Source organism: Tribolium castaneum, chromosome 1, assembly GCF_031307605.1.
Source record: "Tribolium castaneum strain GA2 chromosome 1, icTriCast1.1, whole genome shotgun sequence".
NCBI lineage: Eukaryota > Metazoa > Arthropoda > Insecta > Coleoptera > Tenebrionidae > Tribolium > Tribolium castaneum.
Window position 1 is genome coordinate 8302013 of NC_087394.1, and position 21360 is coordinate 8323372.

At 32.0% G+C, this 21360-nt stretch overlaps 3 protein-coding genes across 5 annotated transcripts; 2 read left to right on the forward strand and 1 right to left on the reverse strand.

Moving 5' to 3' along the window:
• The first annotated feature begins 59 nt into the window (after positions 1-59).
• LOC655714 (tubulin polymerization-promoting protein homolog) lies at positions 60-978 on the forward strand. The gene is made up of 3 exons (XM_962275.5): positions 60-345; positions 530-659; positions 708-978. The coding sequence occupies exons 1-3, from the start codon at positions 71-73 to the stop codon at positions 888-890; spliced, it is 588 nt and encodes a 195-aa protein (XP_967368.2). The 5' UTR covers positions 60-70; the 3' UTR covers positions 891-978.
• Positions 898-5964, reverse strand: LOC655804 (uncharacterized protein). The gene is made up of 4 exons (XM_962365.4): positions 5644-5964; positions 5353-5531; positions 4867-5076; positions 898-1707 (listed from the first exon to the last, which is right to left on the reverse strand). The coding sequence occupies exons 1-4, from the start codon at positions 5735-5737 to the stop codon at positions 1426-1428; spliced, it is 765 nt and encodes a 254-aa protein (XP_967458.1). The 5' UTR covers positions 5738-5964; the 3' UTR covers positions 898-1425.
• Positions 5965-16185: 10221 nt separating this feature from the next.
• On the forward strand, positions 16186-18874 carry LOC135267073 (uncharacterized). Of its 3 annotated transcripts, none has more exons than XM_064358733.1 (3): positions 16186-17967; positions 18013-18104; positions 18159-18874. In XM_064358733.1, the coding sequence occupies exons 1-3, from the start codon at positions 17703-17705 to the stop codon at positions 18813-18815; spliced, it is 1014 nt and encodes a 337-aa protein (XP_064214803.1). In that variant the 5' UTR covers positions 16186-17702; the 3' UTR covers positions 18816-18874. The 3 variants fall into 3 exon arrangements, 2 of the variants coding, with proteins under 2 accessions (XP_064214803.1, XP_064214802.1); XR_010335336.1 differs by having other exon boundaries at positions 16703-17967; positions 18020-18104; XM_064358732.1 differs by having other exon boundaries at positions 16186-18104.
• Positions 18875-21360: the final 2486 nt, after the last annotated feature.

A 21360-nucleotide genomic window follows, 5' to 3' on the forward strand; every position in this document is an offset into this window, starting at 1 on the left:
TGAATAAAAAAAAGTAAAACTGAAAATTCAATAATGCAACCAGTCATAAGATTCTCAATGTTTTTACGTCATGTTAGTGTACGTCACAGTTTGTCACTTTAACATTTTCAACAAATTCTTGTGCTTATTTTCACCCCAAAAACCCAACAACTCATCCCCCAAAAAAATGGCAGAAGGTGGCATGAGTTTGGAACAACAGTTCGTAAATTTTTCAAAATTTGGAGACACAAAGGCCGACGGTAGAACAATAACACTGACCCAGATCGACAAATGGTTAAAACAAGCCCAAGTAATTGGCAAAAAAATCACCACTACAGATACCGGAATATGCTTCAACAAGTTCAAGTACGAAATCAAATCTGCACCCCGAATAAAACTAAAAATTGGGTTTCCACAAATTTATGTATTTAATTTCTTCCCAGCTTTCTATCTTTAATAGTTAGGATTCGCATATTTTTGAGTCAAAATTTTAGTGCACTTTATTCTGGGGAACAGAAATAAGTAGCTAGTGTCAAAAAACACTTTTCAGATCTAAAACCATCGACTGTGCGACTTTTGTAAAGTTTCTCGAAGACCTTGCGAAACAAAAAGGCATTCCAGTGTCCGAATTAAAAGATAAACTTACGACCTGTGGCTTGCCCGGAACTTCAAAAACTACAGTATGTTATTTTTTATAAATAATTTAATTCAAAATTTTCCAATTGTAGCAAGCAGTCCATACCGGGGCTGTTGATCGGTTAACAGACACATCAAAATATACTGGTGCACACAAAGAACGATTCGATGCTGAAGGAAAAGGCAAGGGAATATCTGGTCGTGAAGACTTGGCGGATAATCAAGGATATGTTGGTGGATACAAGGGAAAGGATACGTACGATGCCACGCATTAAGACAACAAAGTTTAAAAATATTTTATTTTATCACTCGCCTTTACTCATACAGTCTGTATATTTACGATCGATAAAGAATTGAATTTTACATAGAGAATTAAAATTATAATACAACCAACTTATAATAGAAATATGTACACACACAAACGTGATCAAAGAAACCAGTAGTCCTTTGGGAATGTATAAACAACCAACAGTAATGAATAAATAGTTCTTGCGGGTCTCGAATTACGGAAATAAGCGGATGAATGGTATTAGATTATAGTAGATATTTTATTGTATTTTTTTCAATTACCTACTCCTAGAGAAAGTAAAAAACAAATTTTGTTTATCACTAGAGGAGCCTATTATTCTACATAAATAAATCCAAGAAGTATGCATGTCTCGCGTTCACTTAGAATAAAAATCACAAACAGCACTTTGATTAATTTGTGCAATCGTTAAATTGTATTAATTGCGAAAAAGAGGCAAACAAGTTTGTTTGTTCGTGTGGCAAACGTGCATACTTCTGTATATACATTCACATACAAGTTATTTACATGGGACCTTCTATGATACTGACTTTCATAAAGCAATAATACATACTACGGAGAAGCATCACTATTGCTAGTATAAAAGCTCCCACATATAACACATAAATCCCGTTATGGCTTTTGGCATACATGTAAGTACCCGCCGTCGTTCCAATCCCAATGCATAGAAATATCACGGCTAAAATGAAAAATATGTTACCTCTACCTCTTGCATAGTCGGGGCCCACTGATGACACTTTCCGACAGTGGGGGCAGCGTGCTAACGCGTTATTTAGCGTGTTAAACTGGAAAGAATAATACCATTTTTTCAAATCATCTCAGTGCAGAATTAAAATTTCAAGATGAATAATAAAATTATGTTTCGGAATGTACTAACTTGGACACGGAAATATGAATCAATATTCCATACATTCAAAAAAAAAGCAACAAAACCTCATTACAGTAGATTATTATACGAGTTTTATTGTGGCACGAATAGTTTTGGAGCACGACGCAAGAGTGCCACAATTAAGAATTACAAAACGAGTGTTATATACTATTTTTTCTACTTTCCATTTTTGTTTGTTTTTGTTCAGTTAACTTGTCAAAAAACTATTTCCTCTTAATTTTGTTAATTATTCGGGCTTTATCAATAAACGACTTAACGCTAGATTACAGTGATGACTGGTAACACCCAGCCCAGCAACTCCTAACAATTTACTAAAAGGAGTTGCACAAAAGTTCTCTTTGTGAAACTAATTTCAGTTTAACAATGAGCAATTTGTGAAACCAAAGTAGAAAAACTAATTTTTATACAAATGGTAACAAGACGACATATTACATTTCTCTTACTCACGGTATGTGAGTAAGAGTTATAATAAATATTATCCGTTCACGATTGTTTTAAATTCTCAGCAGGCGTAGATATATTTTTGTTAGGTTGGCCTCAGGTCCTGTCAGGTACTGTCTTTATGACGTTGTCTTGTCGAAAATTCGCTGTGTTGTCAGTTCTACTGCTTATTAATCAAAAGAGGCTTTGAAGGATGTAAAAAAGACAGACCCGACTTTTCTACCTAATGATAATGAGTAGAATAACAATAAAAACGTATTCAATTATTTATTTAAAAAAAGAAGCAAAGTGACAGTTCTTGGTTGTCATCAATTATAACCCAAAATAAATTTCTTATGACAACTCACAGTACTGCCAAATAAAATGTCAGATTTTCATAGATAGTCCGAATTTAAAACAATCGTGAACGGTATTTAATTACTGGACTGAATTTTCTAAAGGTATTGTTCTAACATTTTTGTGTGTTTCTATCAGCAGAATAAAATTAAATAAACACAGTTGGTGTGTTCTCATCTGCTACATTTAAACAATTTTTACTGAAATGCTGCAGTTGAAAGTTCCTAGATAAGGCTAGAATGGTTTATTATTCGGTTTATTATCTTATGATGGTATTTAACAAACACATATTTTTATACTGACATTTTTTATGTTTTTATTATTTTCCGGAATTTTTGCAAGTAATAACTGTACCTACATCGGTGTATATCAAAAACAACTAAAAAAAATTCAATAGAGCTTCTAAGGAATTCTAAACAGTATAATAGCTATTAAAACACCAGTAGGAAAAGTACGAATACGGGTGTCTTAACAGCCACTAAATATGAATAGCATTTTTTTTTCTGTGATCCGACCAGTCATAACAAAAAAATACAAATACCAAAATATTTCCAAAATTTATTAAACTAATAAATTGTAACAGATGTTTACCACAAGCATGTCTTTATAGCTATAAAATCACGGACACTTTTTACAAAAAAATTTAGGGTGATAATGGTCACTTGTCATTTGTATCAATTTAAAATTTTAAAGACATGTAAATTACAAGAAAAGATGAAGAAGAGGAAGTCTCTCATTAATTGATTTTTTTCAATACAAAAGGCGATTCTATATATAATTCGCTTTTCAAAAGTCCCTAAATGGACTAAATCACATATTCTTTAAAAAATGCATGAGACCTTCACATAGTATAAAAATAACTCGTTTTTTAAACATAAATCGAGCCTTTAGATTTGTCTTATGAAAAATATACAAAGTATATTATAAGTATGCTGTAACTTATAAGTATACCTGGTTCACTTTCATAAAAACCATTGTGGTGCAAATGGCGAAGATGTTACCATGGCAACTCATATAAAAGCTAATCCTATGAGTACCTTATTTGCACCACAATGGTTTTTATGAAAGTGAACCGAAAGTAGTATAAGTAGATAATATTACAATGTTTTTAAATGATTCTCATCTAGTTAACTTCGAAAATGGTGTAAAAAAATTGTGCCGCTCTGCTCAACTGAATTCTTTGTCAATAAATGTCAAAACTGTCAGTTGTGAAATTCACAAATTGTCAATTAATTAACTTTGAAAATCTCGTTAAAATTCAACTAAATTGTTACACTTACACTGTGCAAAAAAACATTTTTATTGTAGAAGCATATTTCCGAATTGGAGACTTAATAAAAAGAGAATGTTAATATTCGGTGTCTAAATGCCTGTCATTATTCCATAAAGCGGCATTTTTTATTTTACTTGGGAAATTCATAAGCGACTAGATATGAATCATTAAAAAACACATTGTATAATACTTATTAGTAGTACTGTATGATCTCAAAAACTAATAGTCGCACAAAAACGAGTGTGTGCTGTTAAATACCGTATTTTTTTCTTTATATATGACAATTTTTTCAGTTTTTTTCTACAATTCCTTATAATTGAAATTAATCATATCTCATTCCAGTTCATAGCAGAAATTTGCAACAACGCATTTGCATATTTTGAGTTTCTAGTGGTTTTTTATAGCTCAAAATGTGTCGCAGGGATTTAGTGTAACACATAATTCTTTTCTTATACAGAAACTATCAATTTTTCACTCCAAAAAATTCAAATGCGCTGTTGCAATTCTACTGTGAACTGAAATGGAATATAATTCTAAATTTGTTTTATTACAGTCGAACTTTGATAAGTGGATAACTCCTATCCACAGTCAGACAATAAAGGCTAAATCAATTTTTAGTTAAATTTTATTTGACGTTTTGAAGTGACGTTCGTCGAATTAATTTTTATTCGGCCAATCACGAGACGATTTTTTCATACTGATATCACTAGATCACTAGATGTCTCCATGTAGTGATATTTATTATAACTTAATAATAGACTGGCTCTAGATAAATTAAATTAAAATACGTTAGCCACTACTTTTCAACAGTATCATAGAAGCAAAAATTGTTTGAATGTAACGGATGACAGTGACAAACAATAAACAGGAATTCTTTTTTACGTAGAAATATGTTTTTTGTTATATTTTTACTAAAAAATTATCTAATACGCTATATTATTCATCTTGAATGTTTCAATTACTATTTTAATTTTTAATTATTTTAGGGCTATTTTTTGAACTTACCAGAAAAGTGTCATGACAATGCCCACAAGTCACCCTGCACATCCCTGGCATTGACGGTACAGGTGGAGTGACAGGACTGGGGGCTAAATTAATAATTCTTTTACAATTTGGTCTTGGACAAGCGATCCTTTGTGATGAACTTTTACAGATTAAGAGGCAGTTACAGGGACAACGCACGTATTTTTTGCCAGGAGGAGCATTTCTAATTGGCTGCATGAAAAAATTCAGAATTACACACACACACACACTCTATAGCACTATATAACAAAACTCAAAATTTTGGCCTTTACCTCTCCATCTATAACCATTGAGGAGGAAATCACGTGAAACAGACCAAAGCAAAGAAAAAGAACGCTTTGTTTTTATTCTTTGCGGGTCAAAGTTTCACTGATTACAAACTACCAACTGTTATAGTATCAGCCGGTATTAAAGTGACCTCAATAATTATTTAAACAATAATCCAACCTAGCTACAGCCACCACATACCGTAGCTTCATTGCACTGTCCACATTTAACCACGTGCTGGTCTCTTTTACCGGAAATATCAACCATTGCCTGACACACGCGACATGTTACCATTGGGACTCCGCCACTTTCGGAAGCCTGGTAAAAGGGCGGGGGCAACTCGTCGGGTCCGATAGGAGAGACAGTCGCCTGTTGGCCCACTGCAAGCAAAAACAACAAAGATCTAATCTAGAGGAGCGATTTAAACATTTTAGCAGCAATAAATGAATCATCTTGACACATAAATATTGATAAAATGCAGACGGCCCTCACCTCCTGTCTCTCCATTGTAAGTTGTGGGTTCATTTGCCAGAAGGGGCTGCTTTTCACTCTCTTGTGCATCGTACACGCCACTATTCTCGTTCATTTTTTAGAACAATGAAAATATCTAATGTATTTTTATAAGCTTTGACAGTTCTCCGGCACCATAAAAATCACCACAGGGAGGGTCCGTCAATTTCCGGCTAACACCAGGACGCGATCACACACAAATCACATCATTAGCATCCCACTGGAAAAACGCACACACAGACACAATCAAATGGCCAAAATTTGCTCCAGTTCTTGCCGTTTTGTACCCTTTGACCCAAAACAACCGTCAAATGCGTCGTAAACTCAAGTTTTATTGCGTTAATACGCAGCGTTAAATGTTACTAACTCGCATGTTGACATTGTTGAATATCGGTCAAACTATGCAGTTCTACCTGATTTTTAAAAAAAGTCAACCACAATTATGTTAGATGATGTAATGCTTTAAGATCACTTGTCTGAATAATTTCATAAGTTATTATTATTCATAAAAATTAATAACCTTGAAAATTTCGTACGCAGAATTTATTAAATATTACGCACAGACCGTGATTTTTAACGAGCGTTCTTACGATCGAAAAGTATCAATTTAATGACTGTTTTTTGATTAATTAGCGTATTTTGGGTGTAACTGGTTTAATGTTATCAAATACATATAAATTGTGGTCACCTTTTTGTATTTGTCGAATTTTATGGCATATTCTGCTATTAAGTATTTCGGTAGCTATTTTAGCACATTTTAGCAAGTGTCAAATTTTTAACCTCACTTTCTTACAAATGGAATGCAATAAAAAATGTTTGTTAGAATGCTTTGGAAGCTTTTTCTGGTGGTAGCTCCACTCAGTGTCCCAAAGTGAAGCAAAAAAAGAAGTTATGAGTGTATACATAATAATCAAATGTAGGGATACTCTTTGAAAAAAAAAGGTGGAAACAGTATTCAGAATGACCCCCGAAGGGCGAATCAGTTATTACAGGAAAGGAGGAAAATAGTGAAAATAATGAATAAGAGTTTTGCAAAGTGCTTTTATAGAAAAGTTGTTGTACTTTGTGTTTTATTACGTGGTAAACTTAACATCTTAACACGCCCTTTATAAACGATTTAACGCCCATTTTCATCAAAATGTTTAACACGAGAAATTCATTTTTGCCCTATATACATTTCAGTAAATCACACTGAAGTTTATGTCGTTGACTCAAAGGTAGATTTATCTGCCTATAACATACGCAATAATAGTTATAAACGCTCTAAAAGGGCAGAAAGGAACACAAAATCCATAAATGTGAAAAATTTTACGTTTCAGATGATAACATAACCCTACTTTTGAAACCGAATTTTCTGGAGACTTAAAAATAATACAATTTGTGGCAATTTGTCGCACTAAAATTTTACATCACCGGCTTGTTTGCACAAAGGAAAGGGGGAAAATAGTGAAAATATTGAATAAGGATTTTGCAAAATGCTTTTATTGAAAAGTTGTACTTTGTTTTATTACGTGGTAAATTTAACAACATACGTTAACACGCTCTTTATAAACGATTAAACACCCTTTTTCATGAAAAGGTTGACACGAGAAGTTCATTTTTCAATAAATCTCACTGAAGTTTATGTCATTGACACAAGGTAGATTTGTCTGCTCTTAAACATATTCAATACTAATTAATAACGCTCCAAAAGTGCAGAGAAGCACACAAAATCCATTAAAGTTAAAATTCAATACTTCAGAAGAGAGCGTAATAACTCTAACCCTACTTTCTGAACTTTTGTCTCTTTCTGGCAATAGCACATAATAAAGGTAGAGATTTCGGCTCTAAATATTCTATCATAACGCTTTGAAAGGGCAGAGATGGAGACTAAATTCAAAAAAGTGTAAATTTTGTCATTCTCAGGTATCAACATAACCCTATTTTTGGAACCTACCGAATTTTCAACAAAACAAAACAAGCAAACAATTTGTGGCTATCCGCATTGCGATACCACTAATTTTCGCACCAAAATTTCACACTGCCAGTTTCTGTTTAAATTAAAACCTGCATTTTTATTTTTCCATTGACTGCATGCGAAATTTTTATAATTTTAGACGTTTATAGTCAAGTACATTTCTCATAATGATTTTTTTAGATCAATACTGTTCTATTTTGAATAATTCTGTGTGTGAATGTTTTTAAATTTGACGAATTGTGCCAGTGAATATTTCTGGTGATGAACTGTTTTACACTTGACATGACGTCACATCCGTGACGTATCCCGAGGTTAGGTGTGCGGCGCAGGCGGCGAGGGCGGAGCAGTCGAGAGCGAGCAGTGGCACGGGTCACTTCGGGAGCGCGAAACGAGCGGTTTATTTATATTATTGTGCCGTTTCGTTTAATTTATTCAGTTTGTTACTTGCCGTTGTCGCGAACGGACGTGTGCTCAATTAAATCTAAATTTTCCGGTTTAAATGTTAAATTCGGTGACTAGTGTTCGTGTTTAGTGTGTGTTAGTGCCAATGGAATAGACTTCAAGAAGGAAACAACAATCCGGATTAAAGGGTAAGTTTGCAGTGATTTATTTTAGAAACCTAAATCAAATCTGTGATATTTTCAACTAGTCATTTAAGGGCACATTGTTCTAATTTCGTTGTTTCTTCTATTGCAGTAGGTTCGTTTAAGAAGAAGATGGCATCGGAACAGAAGACTAAGGTCAGTTTATTTTTTTTTCATTTGCGGTTAATTTATTTTCATTGTCTTGCTACAAACGGTAGCAGACGTGCGTTTTAATTTTTTAAATGCGCTATTGAGAAGTCATAGTTTGTGTGACACATTTTAAATTCAGTAACTATAAATAAAACAAAACACTCAAATAATTTATCGTCGCGTATTGATTTCGTCTTTAATTTCACTCGATAAAGTCACTTGCTCAAAATTTAATGCAAATAAAGCTTTTTTGGCGTTGTTTTTAATTTTTTTTTAATGCAACAAACGGTAGCCAACGTGGAAGCGATATGAAGGTAGGACCATTTTATTTTTGTGTGTATTTTTTATTTCACAAACCAATATTTTCATAAAATTTAATTGCAAATAAAATGTTGAGTACACCGGCGCTAAATACGGTGTTGAAAAGTCAAAGTTTGAGTGACGCGTTTTAACTTCAGTAACTTAAGTAAAATAAAACACTCAAACAATTTATTGCCACTTAATAATTTTCTCTTTAATTTCAATGATTGAAAGTGGCTTGCTTTAAATTTAATGCAAATAAAGCTTTTTTTGGCGTTGTTTTTATTTTTTTTTATGCTACAAACGGTAGCCAACGTGGAAGCGATACGAAAGGTAGGACCATTTTATTTTTGTGTGTATTTTTTATTTCACAAACCAATATTTCCATAAAATTTAATTGCAAATAAAATGTTGAGTACACCGGCGCTAAATACGGTGTTGAAAAGTCATAGTTTGTGTGACGCGTTTTAATTTCAGTAACTTAAATAAAATAAACGCTCAAACAATTTAATACCACTTAATAATTTTCTCTTTAATTTCAATGAATGAAAGTGGCTTGCTCTAAATTTAATGCAAATAAAGCTTTTTTGGCGTTGTTTTTAATTTTTTTTAATGCTACAAATGGTAGCCAACGTGGAAGCGATACGAAAGGTAGGACCATTTTATTTTTGTGTGTATTTTTTATTTCACAAACCAATATTTCTATAAAATTTAATTGCAATTATAATGTTGAGTACACCGGCGCTAAATACGGTGTTGAAAAGTCAAAGTTTGAGTGACGCGTTTTAAATTCAGTAACTAAATAAAATAAAACGCTCAAACAATTTAATGCCACTTAATAATTTTCTCTTTAATTTCAATGAATGAAAATGGCTTGCTCTAAATTTAATGCAAATAAAGCTTTTTTGGCGTTGTTTTTATTTTTTTTTAATGCTACAAACGGTAGCCAACGTGGAAGCGATACGAAAGGTAGGACCATTTTATTTTTGTGTGTATTTTTTATTTCACAAATCAATATTTCCATAAAATTTAATTGCAAATAAAATGTTGAGTACACCGGCGCTAAATACGGTGTTGAAAAGTCAAAGTTTGAGTGACGCGTTTTAAATTCAGTAACTTAAATAAAATAAACGCTCAAACAATTTAATGCCACTTAATAATCTTCTCTTTAATTTCAATGAATGAAAGTGGCTTGCTCTAAATTTAATGCAAATGAACCTTTTTTGGCGTTGTTTTTAATTTTTTTTTAATGCTACAAACGGTAGCCAACGTGGAAGCGATACGAAAGGTAGGACCATTTTATTTTTGTGTGTATTTTTTATTTCACAAATCAATATTTCCATAAAATTTAATAGCAATTATAATGTTGAGTACACCGGCGCTAAATACGGTGTTGAAAAGTCAAAGTTTGAGTGACGCGTTTTAAATTCAGTAACTTAAATAAAATAAAACACTCAAACAATTTATTGCCACTTAATAATTTTCTCTTTAATTTCAATGAATGAAAGTGGCTTGCTCTAAATTTAATGCAAATAAAGCTTTTTTGGCGTTGTTTTTATTTTTTTTTTAATGCTACAAACGGTAGCCAACGTGGAAGCGATACGAAAGGTAGGACCATTTTATTTTTGTGTGTATTTTTTATTTCACAAATCAATATTTCCATAAAATTTAATTGCAAATAAAATGTTGAGTACACCGGCGCTAAATACGGTGTTGAAAAGTCAAAGTTTGAGTGACGCGTTTTAAATTCAGTAACTTAAATAAAATAAACGCTCAAACAATTTAATGCCACTTAATAATTTTCTCTTTAATTTCAATGAATGAAAGTGGCTTGCTCTAAATTTAATGCAAATGAACCTTTTTTGGCGTTGTTTTTAATTTTTTTTTAATGCTACAAACGGTAGCCAACGTGGAAGCGATACGAAAGGTAGGACCATTTTATTTTTGTGTGTATTTTTTATTTCACAAACCAATATTTCCATAAAATTTAATAGCAATTATATTGTTGAGTACACCGGCGCTAAATACGGTGTTGAAAAGTCAAAGTTTGAGTGACGCGTTTTAAATTCAGTAACTTAAATAAAATAAAACACTCAAACAATTTATTGCCACTTAATAATTTTCTCTTTAATTTCAATGAATGAAAGTGGCTTGCTCTAAATTTAATGCAAATAAAGCTTTTTTGGCGTTGTTTTTATTTTTTTTTTTAATGCTACAAACGGTAGCCAACGTGGAAGCGATACGAAAGGTAGGACCATTTTATTTTTGTGTGTATTTTTTATTTCACAAACCAATATTTCCATAAAATTTAATAGCAATTATAATGTTGAGTACACCGGCGCTAAATACGGTGTTGAAAAGTCAAAGTTTGAGTGACGCGTTTTAAATTCAGTAACTTAAATAAAATAAAACACTCAAACAATTTATTGCCACTTAATAATTTTCTCTTTAATTTCAATGAATGAAAGTGGCTTGCTCTAAATTTAATGCAAATAAACCTTTTTTGGCGTTGTTTTTAATTTTTTTTAATGCTACAAACGGTAGCCAACGTGGAAGCGATACGAAAGGTAGGACCATTTTATTTTTGTGTGTATTTTTTATTTCACAAATCAATATTTCCATAAAATTTAATTGCAAATAAAATGTTGAGTACACCGGCGCTAAATACGGTGTTGAAAAGTCAAAGTTTGAGTGACGCGTTTTAAATTCAGTAACTAAATAAAATAAAACACTCAAACAATTTATCGTCGTGTACTGATTTCGTCTTTAATTTCAATCGATAAAGTCACTTGCTCAAAATTTAATGCAAATAAAGCTTTTTTTGGCGTTTTTAATTTTTTTTAATGCTACAAACGGTAGCCAACGTGGAAGCGATATGAAGGTAGGTGCATTTCATTTAACGCCAAGTGAAAAATATTAAATATATTGTTGAGTTTTTTCCATTTCACAAGCCAATAATTTTTTTATTCCCTTCATTTTCGAATAATCATTGTTTACCTCATACTTATTTCCTTTATTCCTGGCATTGCTGACAAAATGAAGCAATTACTTGGACTTGGTAGTCGTTGACGTTCGAAGCAACGACTGCCAAAGTGCTGAATAGCTGACCAAAATCCACCTGTATTTTGACATTTGTATATAAAAATGCACTGTAATTAGTTTGTACAGTTAGATTAGTTTAGGGTAAGAACGGAGGAACCAATCCTGTCTTAAGGTCGGGTTCCACGCCAAGGGGCGGGGTGGGGCCCCTTGGAAGAAGAAAGAAGAAAGGAGCCAGTTAAAATCATCCATCATTATCATCGGTGGTTTACCAAGGCAGGATTTGAGGAGTTTTGCTTCGTTCCTGTTCTTGGTGCTCTAAATGCGGTGTTGAAAAGTCATAGTTTGAGTGACACATTTTAAATTCAGTAACTATAAATAAAACAAAACACAAATAATTTATCGTCGCGTACTGATTTTGTCTTTACTTTCAATCGATAAAGTCACTTGCTCAAAATTTAATGCAAATAAAGCTTTTTTTGGCGTTGTTTTTAATTTTTTTTTAATGCTACAAACGGTAGCCAACGTGGAAGCGATACGAAAGGTAGGACCATTTTATTTTTGTGTGTATTTTTTATTTCACAAACCAATATTTCCATAAAATTTAATTACAAAAATAATGTTGAGTACACCGGCGCTAAATACGGTGTTGAAAAGTCAAAGTTTGAGTGACGCGTTTTAAATTCAGTAACTAAATAAAATAAACGCTCAAACAATTTAATGCCACTTAATAATTTTCTCTTTAATTTCAATGAATGAAAGTGGCTTGCTCTAAATTTAATGCAAATGAACCTTTTTTGGCGTTGTTTTTAATTTTTTTTTAATGCTACAAACGGTAGCCAACGTGGAAGCGATACGAAAGGTAGGACCATTTTATTTTTGTGTGTATTTTTTATTTCACAAACCAATATTTCCATAAAATTTAATTACAAAAATAATGTTGAGTACACCGGCGCTAAATACGGTGTTGAAAAGTCAAAGTTTGAGTGACGCGTTTTAAATTCAGTAACTTAAATAAAATAAAACACTCAAACAATTTATTGCCACTTAATAATTTTCTCTTTAATTTCAATGAATGAAAGTGGCTTGCTCTAAATTTAATGCAAATAAAGCTTTTTTGGCGTTGTTTTTATTTTTTTTTTAATGCTACAAACGGTAGCCAACGTGGAAGCGATACGAAAGGTAGGACCATTTTATTTTTGTGTGTATTTTTTATTTCACAAATCAATATTTCCATAAAATTTAATTACAAAAATAATGTTGAGTACACCGGCGCTAAATACGGTGTTGAAAAGTCAAAGTTTGAGTGACGCGTTTTAAATTCAGTAACTTAAATAAAATAAACGCTCAAACAATTTAATGCCACTTAATAATTTTCTCTTTAATTTCAATTAATGAAAGTGGCTTGCTCTAAATTTAATGCAAATAAAGCTTTTTTGGCGTTGTTTTTATTTTTTTTTTAATGCTACAAACGGTAGCCAACGTGGAAGCGATACGAAAGGTAGGACCATTTTATTTTTGTGTGTATTTTTTATTTCACAAACCAATATTTCCATAAAATTTAATTGCAATTATAATGTTGAGTACACCGGCGCTAAATACGGTGTTGAAAAGTCAAAGTTTGAGTGACGCGTTTTAAATTCAGTAACTAAATAAAATAAAACACTCAAACAATTTATTGTCGCGTACTGATTTCGTCTTTAATTTCAATCGATAAAGTCACTTGCTCAAAATTTAATGCAAATAAAGCTTTTTTGGCGTTGTTTTTAATTTTTTTTAATGCTACAAACGGTAGCCAACGTGGAAGCGATACGAAAGGTAGGACCATTTTATTTTTGTGTGTATTTTTTATTTCACAAACCAATATTTCCATAAAATTTAATAGCAATTATAATGTTGAGTACACCGGCGCTAAATACGGTGTTGAAAAGTCAAAGTTTGAGTGACGCGTTTTAAATTCAGTAACTTAAATAAAATAAAACACTCAAACAATTTATTGCCACTTAATAATTTTCTCTTTAATTTCAATGAATGAAAGTGGCTTGCTCTAAATTTAATGCAAATAAACCTTTTTTGGCGTTGTTTTTAATTTTTTTTAATGCTACAAACGGTAGCCAACGTGGAAGCGATACGAAAGGTAGGACCATTTTATTTTTGTGTGTATTTTTTATTTCACAAATCAATATTTCCATAAAATTTAATTGCAAATAAAATGTTGAGTACACCGGCGCTAAATACGGTGTTGAAAAGTCAAAGTTTGAGTGACGCGTTTTAAATTCAGTAACTAAATAAAATAAAACACTCAAACAATTTATCGTCGCGTACTGATTTCGTCTTTAATTTCAATCGATAAAGTCACTTGCTCAAAATTTAATGCAAATAAAGCTTTTTTTGGCGTTTTTAATTTTTTTTAATGCTACAAACGGTAGCCAACGTGGAAGCGATATGAAGGTAGGTGCATTTCATTTAACGCCAAGTGAAAAATATTAAATATATTGTTGAGTTTTTTCCATTTCACAAGCCAATAATTTTTTTATTCCCTTCATTTTCGAATAATCATTGTTTACCTCATACTTATTTCCTTTATTCCTGGCATTGCTGACAAAATGAAGCAATTACTTGGACTTGGTAGTCGTTGACGTTCGAAGCAACGACTGCCAAAGTGCTGAATAGCTGACCAAAATCCACCTGTATTTTGACATTTGTATATAAAAATGCACTGTAATTAGTTTGTACAGTTAGATTAGTTTAGGGTAAGAACGGAGGAACCAATCCTGTCTTAAGGTCGGGTTCCACGCCAAGGGGCGGGGTGGGGCCCCTTGGAAGAAGAAAGAAGAAAGGAGCCAGTTAAAATCATCCATCATTATCATCGGTGGTTTACCAAGGCAGGATTTGAAGAGTTTTGCTTCGTTCCTGTTCTTGGTGCTCTAAATGCGGTGTTGAAAAGTCATAGTTTGAGTGACACATTTTAAATTCAGTAACTTAAATAAAATAAAACACTCAAACAATTTATTGCCACTTAATAATTTTCTCTTTAATTTCAATGAATGAAAGTGGCTTGCTCTAAATTTAATGCAAATAAACCTTTTTTGGCGTTGTTTTTAATTTTTTTTTAATGCTACAAACGGTAGCCAACGTGGAAGCGATACGAAAGGTAGGACCATTTTATTTTTGTGTGTATTTTTTATTTCACAAACCAATATTTCCATAAAATTTAATTACAAAAATAATGTTGAGTACACCGGCGCTAAATACGGTGTTGAAAAGTCAAAGTTTGAGTGACGCGTTTTAAATTCAGTAACTTAAATAAAATAAAACACTCAAACAATTTATTGCCACTTAATAATTTTCTCTTTAATTTCAATGAATGAAAGTGGCTTGCTCTAAATTTAATGCAAATAAACCTTTTTTGGCGTTGTTTTTAATTTTTTTTTAATGCTACAAACGGTAGCCAACGTGGAAGCGATACGAAAGGTAGGACCATTTTATTTTTGTGTGTATTTTTTATTTCACAAACCAATATTTCCATAAAATTTAATTACAAAAATAATGTTGAGTACACCGGCGCTAAATACGGTGTTGAAAAGTCAAAGTTTGAGTGACGCGTTTTAAATTCAGTAACTTAAATAAAATAAAACACTCAAACAATTTATTGCCACTTAATAATTTTCTCTTTAATTTCAATGAATGAAAGTGGCTTGCTCTAAATATAATGCAAATAAACCTTTTTTGGCGTTGTTTTTAATTTTTTTTTAATGCTACAAACGGTAGCCAACGTGGAAGCGATACGAAAGGTAGGACCATTTTATTTTTGTGTGTATTTTTTATTTCACAAACCAATATTTCCATAAAATTTAATTACAAAAATAATGTTGAGTACACCGGCGCTAAATACGGTGTTGAAAAGTCAAAGTTTGAGTGACGCGTTTTAAATTCAGTAACTTAAATAAAATAAAACACTCAAACAATTTATTGCCACTTAATAATTTTCTCTTTAATTTCAATGAATGAAAGTGGCTTGCTCTAAATTTAATGCAAATAAACCTTTTTTGGCGTTGTTTTTAATTTTTTTTTAATGCTACAAACGGTAGCCAACGTGGAAGCGATACGAAAGGTAGGACCATTTTATTTTTGTGTGTATTTTTTATTTCACAAACCAATATTTCCATAAAATTTAATTACAAAAATAATGTTGAGTACACCGGCGCTAAATACGGTGTTGAAAAGTCAAAGTTTGAGTGACGCGTTTTAAATTCAGTAACTTAAATAAAATAAAACACTCAAACAATTTATTGCCACTTAATAATTTTCTCTTTAATTTCAATGAATGAAAGTGGCTTGCTCTAAATATAATGCAAATAAACCTTTTTTGGCGTTGTTTTTAATTTTTTTTTAATGCTACAAACGGTAGCCAACGTGGAAGCGATACAAAAGGTAGGACCATTTTATTTTTGTGTGTATTTTTCATTTCACAAACCAATATTTTCCATAAAATTTAATTGCAATTATAATGTTGAGTACACCGGCGCTAAATACGGTGTTGAAAAGTCAAAGTTTGAGTGACGCGTTTTAAATTCAGTAACTTAAATAAAATAAACGCTCAAACAATTTAATGCCACTTAATAATTTTCTCTTTAATTTCAATGAATGAAAGTGGCTTGCTCTAAATTTAATGTAAATAACGCTTTTTTTGGCGTTGTTTTTATTTTTTTTTTAATGCTACAAACGGTAGCCAACGTGGAAGCGATACGAAAGGTAGGACCATTTTATTTTTGTGTGTATTTTTTATTTCACAAACCAATATTTCCATAAAATTTAATTACAAAAATAATGTTGAGTACACCGGCGCTAAATACGGTGTTGAAAAGTCAAAGTTTGAGTGACGCGTTTTAAATTCAGTAACTTCAATAAAATAAACGCTCAAACAATGTAATGCCACTTAATAATTTTCTCTTTAATTTCAACGAATGAAAGTGGCTTGCTCAAAATTTAATGCAAATAAACATTTTTTTTTTTCATTATTATTATTATTATTATTTTTAATGCTACAAACGGTAGCCAACGTGGAAGCGATATGAAGGTAGGTGCATTTCATTTAACGCCAAGTGAAAAATATTTAATATATGTGTTGAGTTTTTTCCATTTCACAAGCCAATAATTTTTTTATTCCCTTCATTTTCGAATAATCATTGTTTACCTCATACTTATTTCCTTTATTCCTGGCATTGCTGACAAAATGAAGCAATTACTTGGACTTGGTAGTCGTTGACGTTCGAAGCAACGACTGCCAAAGTGCTGAATAGCTGACCAAAATCCACCTGTATTTTGACATTTGTATATAAAAATGCACTGTAATTAGTTTGTACAGTTAGATTAGTTTAGGGTAAGAACGGAGGAACCAATCCTGTCTTAAGGTCGGGTTCCACGCCAAGGGGCGGGGTGGGGCCCCTTGGAAGAAGAAAGAAGAAAGGAGCCAGTTAAAATCATCCATCATTATCATCGGTGGTTTACCAAGGCAGGATTTGAAGAGTTTTGCTTCGTTCCTGTTCTTGGTGCTCTAAATGCGGTGTTGAAAAGTCATAGTTTGAGTGACACATTTTAAATTCAGTAACTATAAATAAAACAAAACACAAATAATTTATCGTCGCGTACTGATTTTGTCTTTACTTTCAATCGATAAAGTCACTTGCTCAAAATTTAATGCAAATATAGTAATTTTTGTATTAAGTGCGCGAAATGAGTGTTTTTTTAATGGCGCCTGAGAATGTTATTTTAGTCGAGACCGCCAGGTCGAGACCTAAAAGACATTCGAAGGCGCCATTAAAACATGAATTTCGCCACGAAATACAAACAACGTTTTTTCTACAGCCTCCAGATGAAGAAAAAAGTAACAGAAATTAGTTGGAACAAAATGGTCTGATAAATCGAGTTGCTTGCATGGTTACGATGATAAATAAAAGTGATAGTTGCGAAAAATTTGTCACAATAGGTATTTTTGTTGAAGAAGTGTGATGGATTTTAGCAGCGAAAACGAAATAGATGCAATTGCAAGCGCGGCAGTGTCGAATCTTTTGCCTGCTAAATCAAGACCGCAGTACGAAAAAACGTATCTTCAGTTTCGGCAGTGGTGTTCTATGAAAAAGATTGATCAAGTAACGGAAAATGTTTTGTTGGCGTATTTGGAAGAAAAGTCTACCACCTTAAAGCCACCAACACTCTGGGCCCTTTATGCGATGTTGAAAGCCACCTTAAACGTTAAAGAGAATATCGATACACGTAAGTTTCCGAAGTTAGTGCCCTACCTGAAAAGCAAAAGCGTAGGTTACAGAAGCAAGAAGTCGCAAATTTTAGACAAAGAAGACATTAGCAAGTTTATTAATGAAGCAGATGACAAGATATATTTACTGATGAAGGTAAACTTATCATATTAGTGTAATACAAATCAAAACAACTCGTTTTATTTATAGACTGTGCTAATTTTGGGTATATCGGGAGCCCTTCGACGTGAAGAATTAGTTAAAATGAAGCTAACTGACATAGAAGATAAACAGTCTGTCTTAATTGTGAAGGTGCCTGATACAAAAACCCACTGCGAACGAATATTTACTGTTTCAAATTTAGAAAATATAGAAATTGTCAGAAAATATAGAGCTTTGCGGCCTCCACGGGCGACTAGTGACCGTTTATTTTTAAAGTATACCAACGGAAAATGTGTGAATCAAAATGTTGGAATTAACAAAATCGGAGAGATACCAAGTTTGATTGCAAAGTGGCTTAACAAAGACGAACCTAAAAAATATACTGGTCACTGCTTCAGAAGAAGCTCTGCCACTCTTTTGGCGAATGCTGGAGGTGATCTAATTTCAATTAAACGTCATGGGGGCTGGAGAAGCAGCACAGTGGCAGAAAGTTACATCGAGGACTCTTTGAATAATAAAATTGAAATTGCCAATAAAATTCAACCTTCTTCCTCCACAGAAGAAAACAAAATCACTCAACCTTCTACATCGGCTTCTTTTAATGGCGAAAATAACTTTCATTTACAAGCGTCTTCACTCAGGCCTCTGGGGATAAACGGGGGCACGTTTTCGTCATGCACATTTAATTTTCATATGTCAAAGTAAATATCTATTATTATTGTTTTGTAATATTGTTCTGTATAATTATAAAACCTTTAAAACTACCTCTCATTATCGATCCGTCTCTTCATTTCGGTTGCTGTTGATGTCTTTTCGTGTTACTAAAATTGTAACAGAAATAAGTTGGAACAAAATGATCTGAAAAATCGAGTTGCCTGCACAGTTAAAAAATATTATTTTTTCACTGTGAAACCGTGAAAAAATAATATTTTTTCACAGTGAAAAAACGTCAAACTTCGCGCATAGGTAACCATGCATAAATGTCACGATTTTTTGACGGCTGTAGAAAAAAGCTTTTTTTGGCGTTGTTTTTAATTTTTTTTTAATGCTACAAACGGTAGCCAACGTGGAAGCGATACGAAAGGTAGGACCATTTTATTTTTGTGTGTATTTTTTATTTCACAAACCAATATTTCCATAAAATTTAATTGCAAATAAAATGTTGAGTACACCGGCGCTAAATACGGTGTTGAAAAGTCAAAGTTTGAGTGACGCGTTTTAAATTCAGTAACTTAAATAAAATAAAACACTCAAACAATTTATTGCCACTTAATAATTTTCTCTTTAATTTCAATGAATGAAAGTGCCTTGCTCTAAATTTAATGCAAATAAAGCTTTTTTTGGCGTTGTTTTTATTTTTTTTTAATGCTACAAACGGTAGCCAACGTGGAAGCGATACAAAAGGTAGGACCATTTTATTTTTGTGTGTATTTTTTATTTCACAAACCAATATTTTCATAAAATTTAATTGCAATTATAATGTTGAGTACACCGGCGCTAAATACGGTGTTGAAAAGTCAAAGTTTGAGTGACGCGTTTTAAATTCAGTAACTTAAATAAAATAAAACACTCAAACAATTTATTGCCACTTAATAATTTTCTCTTTAATTTCAATGAATGAAAGTGCCTTGCTCTAAATTTAATGCAAATAAAGCTTTTTTTGGCGTTGTTTTTAATTTTTTTTTAATGCTACAAACGGTAGCCAACGTGAAAGCGATACGAAAGGTAGGACCATTTTATTTTTGTGTGTATTTTTTATTTCACAAACCAATATTTTCATAAAATTTAATTGCAATTATAATGTTGAGTACACCGGCGCTAAATACGGTGTTGAAAAGTCAAAGTTTGAGTGACGCGTTTTAAATTCAGTAACTTAAATAAAATAAAACACTCAAACAATTTATTGCCACTTAATAATTTTCTCTTTAATTTCAATGAATGAAAGTGCCTTGCTCTAAATTTAATGCAAATAAAGCTTTTTTTGGCGTTGTTTTTAATTTTTTTTTAATGCTACAAACGGTAGCCAACGTGAAAGCGATACGAAAGGTGGGACCATTTTATTTTTGTGTGTATTTTTTATTTCACAAACCAATATTTCCATAAAATTTAATTGCAAATAAAATGTTGAGTACACCGGCGCTAAATACGGTGTTGAAAAGTCAAAGTTTGAGTGACGCGTTTTAAATTCAGTAACTTAAATAAAATAAAACACTCAAACAATTTACTGCCACTTAATAATTTTCTCTTTAATTTCAATGAATGAAAGTGGCTTGCTCTAAATTTAATGCAAATAAAGCTTTTTTTGGCGTTGTTTTTATATTATTTTTAATGCTACAAACGGTAGCCAACGTGGAAGCGATACGAAAGGTAGGACCATTTTATTTTTGTGTGTACTTTTTATTTCACAAACCAATATTTCCATAAAATTTAATTGCAATTATAATGTTGAGTACACCGGCGCTAAATACGGTGTTGAAAAGTCAAAGTTTGAGTGACGTGTTTTAAATTCAGTAACTTAAATAAAATAAAACACTCAAACAATTTATTGCCACTTAATAATTTTCTCTTTAATTTCAATGAATGAAAGTGGCTTGCTCTAAATTTAATGCAAATAAAGCTTTTTTTGGCGTTGTTTTTATATTATTTTTAATGCTACAAACGGTAGCCAACGTGGAAGCGATACGAAAGGTAGGACCATTTTATTTTTGTGTGTATTTTTTATTTCACAAACCAATATTTCCATAAAATTTAATTGCAATTATAATGTTGAGAACACCGGCGCTAAATACGGTGTTGAAAAGTCAAAGTTTAAGTGACGTGTTTTAAATTCAGTAACTTAAATAAAATAAAACACTCAAACAATTTATTGCCACTTAATAATTTTCTCTTTAATTTCAATGAATGAAAGTGGCTTGCTCTAAATTTAATGCAAATAAAGCTTTTTTTGGCGTTGTTTTTAATTTCTTTTAATGCTACAAACGGTAGCCAACGCGGAAGCGATATGAAGGTAGGTCCATTTTATTTTTGTGTCGTATTTTTTTATTTCACAAACCAATATTTCCTTAAAATTTAATTGCAATTCAAATCTTGTGTCACCAGCTCTAAATGCGGTGTTGAAAAGTCATATTTTGAGTGACACATTTTAAATTCAGTAACTATAAATAAAATAAAACACTCAAATAATTTATCGTCGCGTACTGATTTTGTCTTTAATTTCAATCGATAAAGTCACTTGTTCTAAATTTAATGC

What these genes read in the sequence shown, in the direction of transcription:
- LOC135267073 (XM_064358732.1), top strand. Translation starts at nt 17,703, where the DNA reads ATGGATTTTAGCAGCGAAAACGAAATAGATGCAATTGCAAGCGCGGCA. An exon ending in AGATATATTTACTGATGAAG is followed by an intron (nt 18,105 to 18,158) that starts GTAAACTTATCA and finishes TTTTATTTATAG; the next exon opens with ACTGTGCTAATTTTGGGTAT.
- LOC655804 (XM_962365.4), bottom strand. Translation starts at nt 5,737, where the DNA reads ATGAACGAGAATAGTGGCGTGTACGATGCACAAGAGAGTGAAAAGCAG. An exon ending in TTACAATGGAGAGACAGGAG is followed by an intron (nt 5,532 to 5,643) that starts GTGAGGGCCGTC and finishes TTTTGCTTGCAG; the next exon opens with TGGGCCAACAGGCGACTGTC. An exon ending in ATTGTCATGACACTTTTCTG is followed by an intron (nt 1,708 to 4,866) that starts GTAAGTTCAAAA and finishes TATTCTTTCCAG; the next exon opens with TTTAACACGCTAAATAACGC.
- LOC655714 (XM_962275.5), top strand. Translation starts at nt 71, where the DNA reads ATGTTAGTGTACGTCACAGTTTGTCACTTTAACATTTTCAACAAATTC. An exon ending in ATATGCTTCAACAAGTTCAA is followed by an intron (nt 346 to 529) that starts GTACGAAATCAA and finishes AACACTTTTCAG; the next exon opens with ATCTAAAACCATCGACTGTG. An exon ending in CCGGAACTTCAAAAACTACA is followed by an intron (nt 660 to 707) that starts GTATGTTATTTT and finishes TTCCAATTGTAG; the next exon opens with CAAGCAGTCCATACCGGGGC.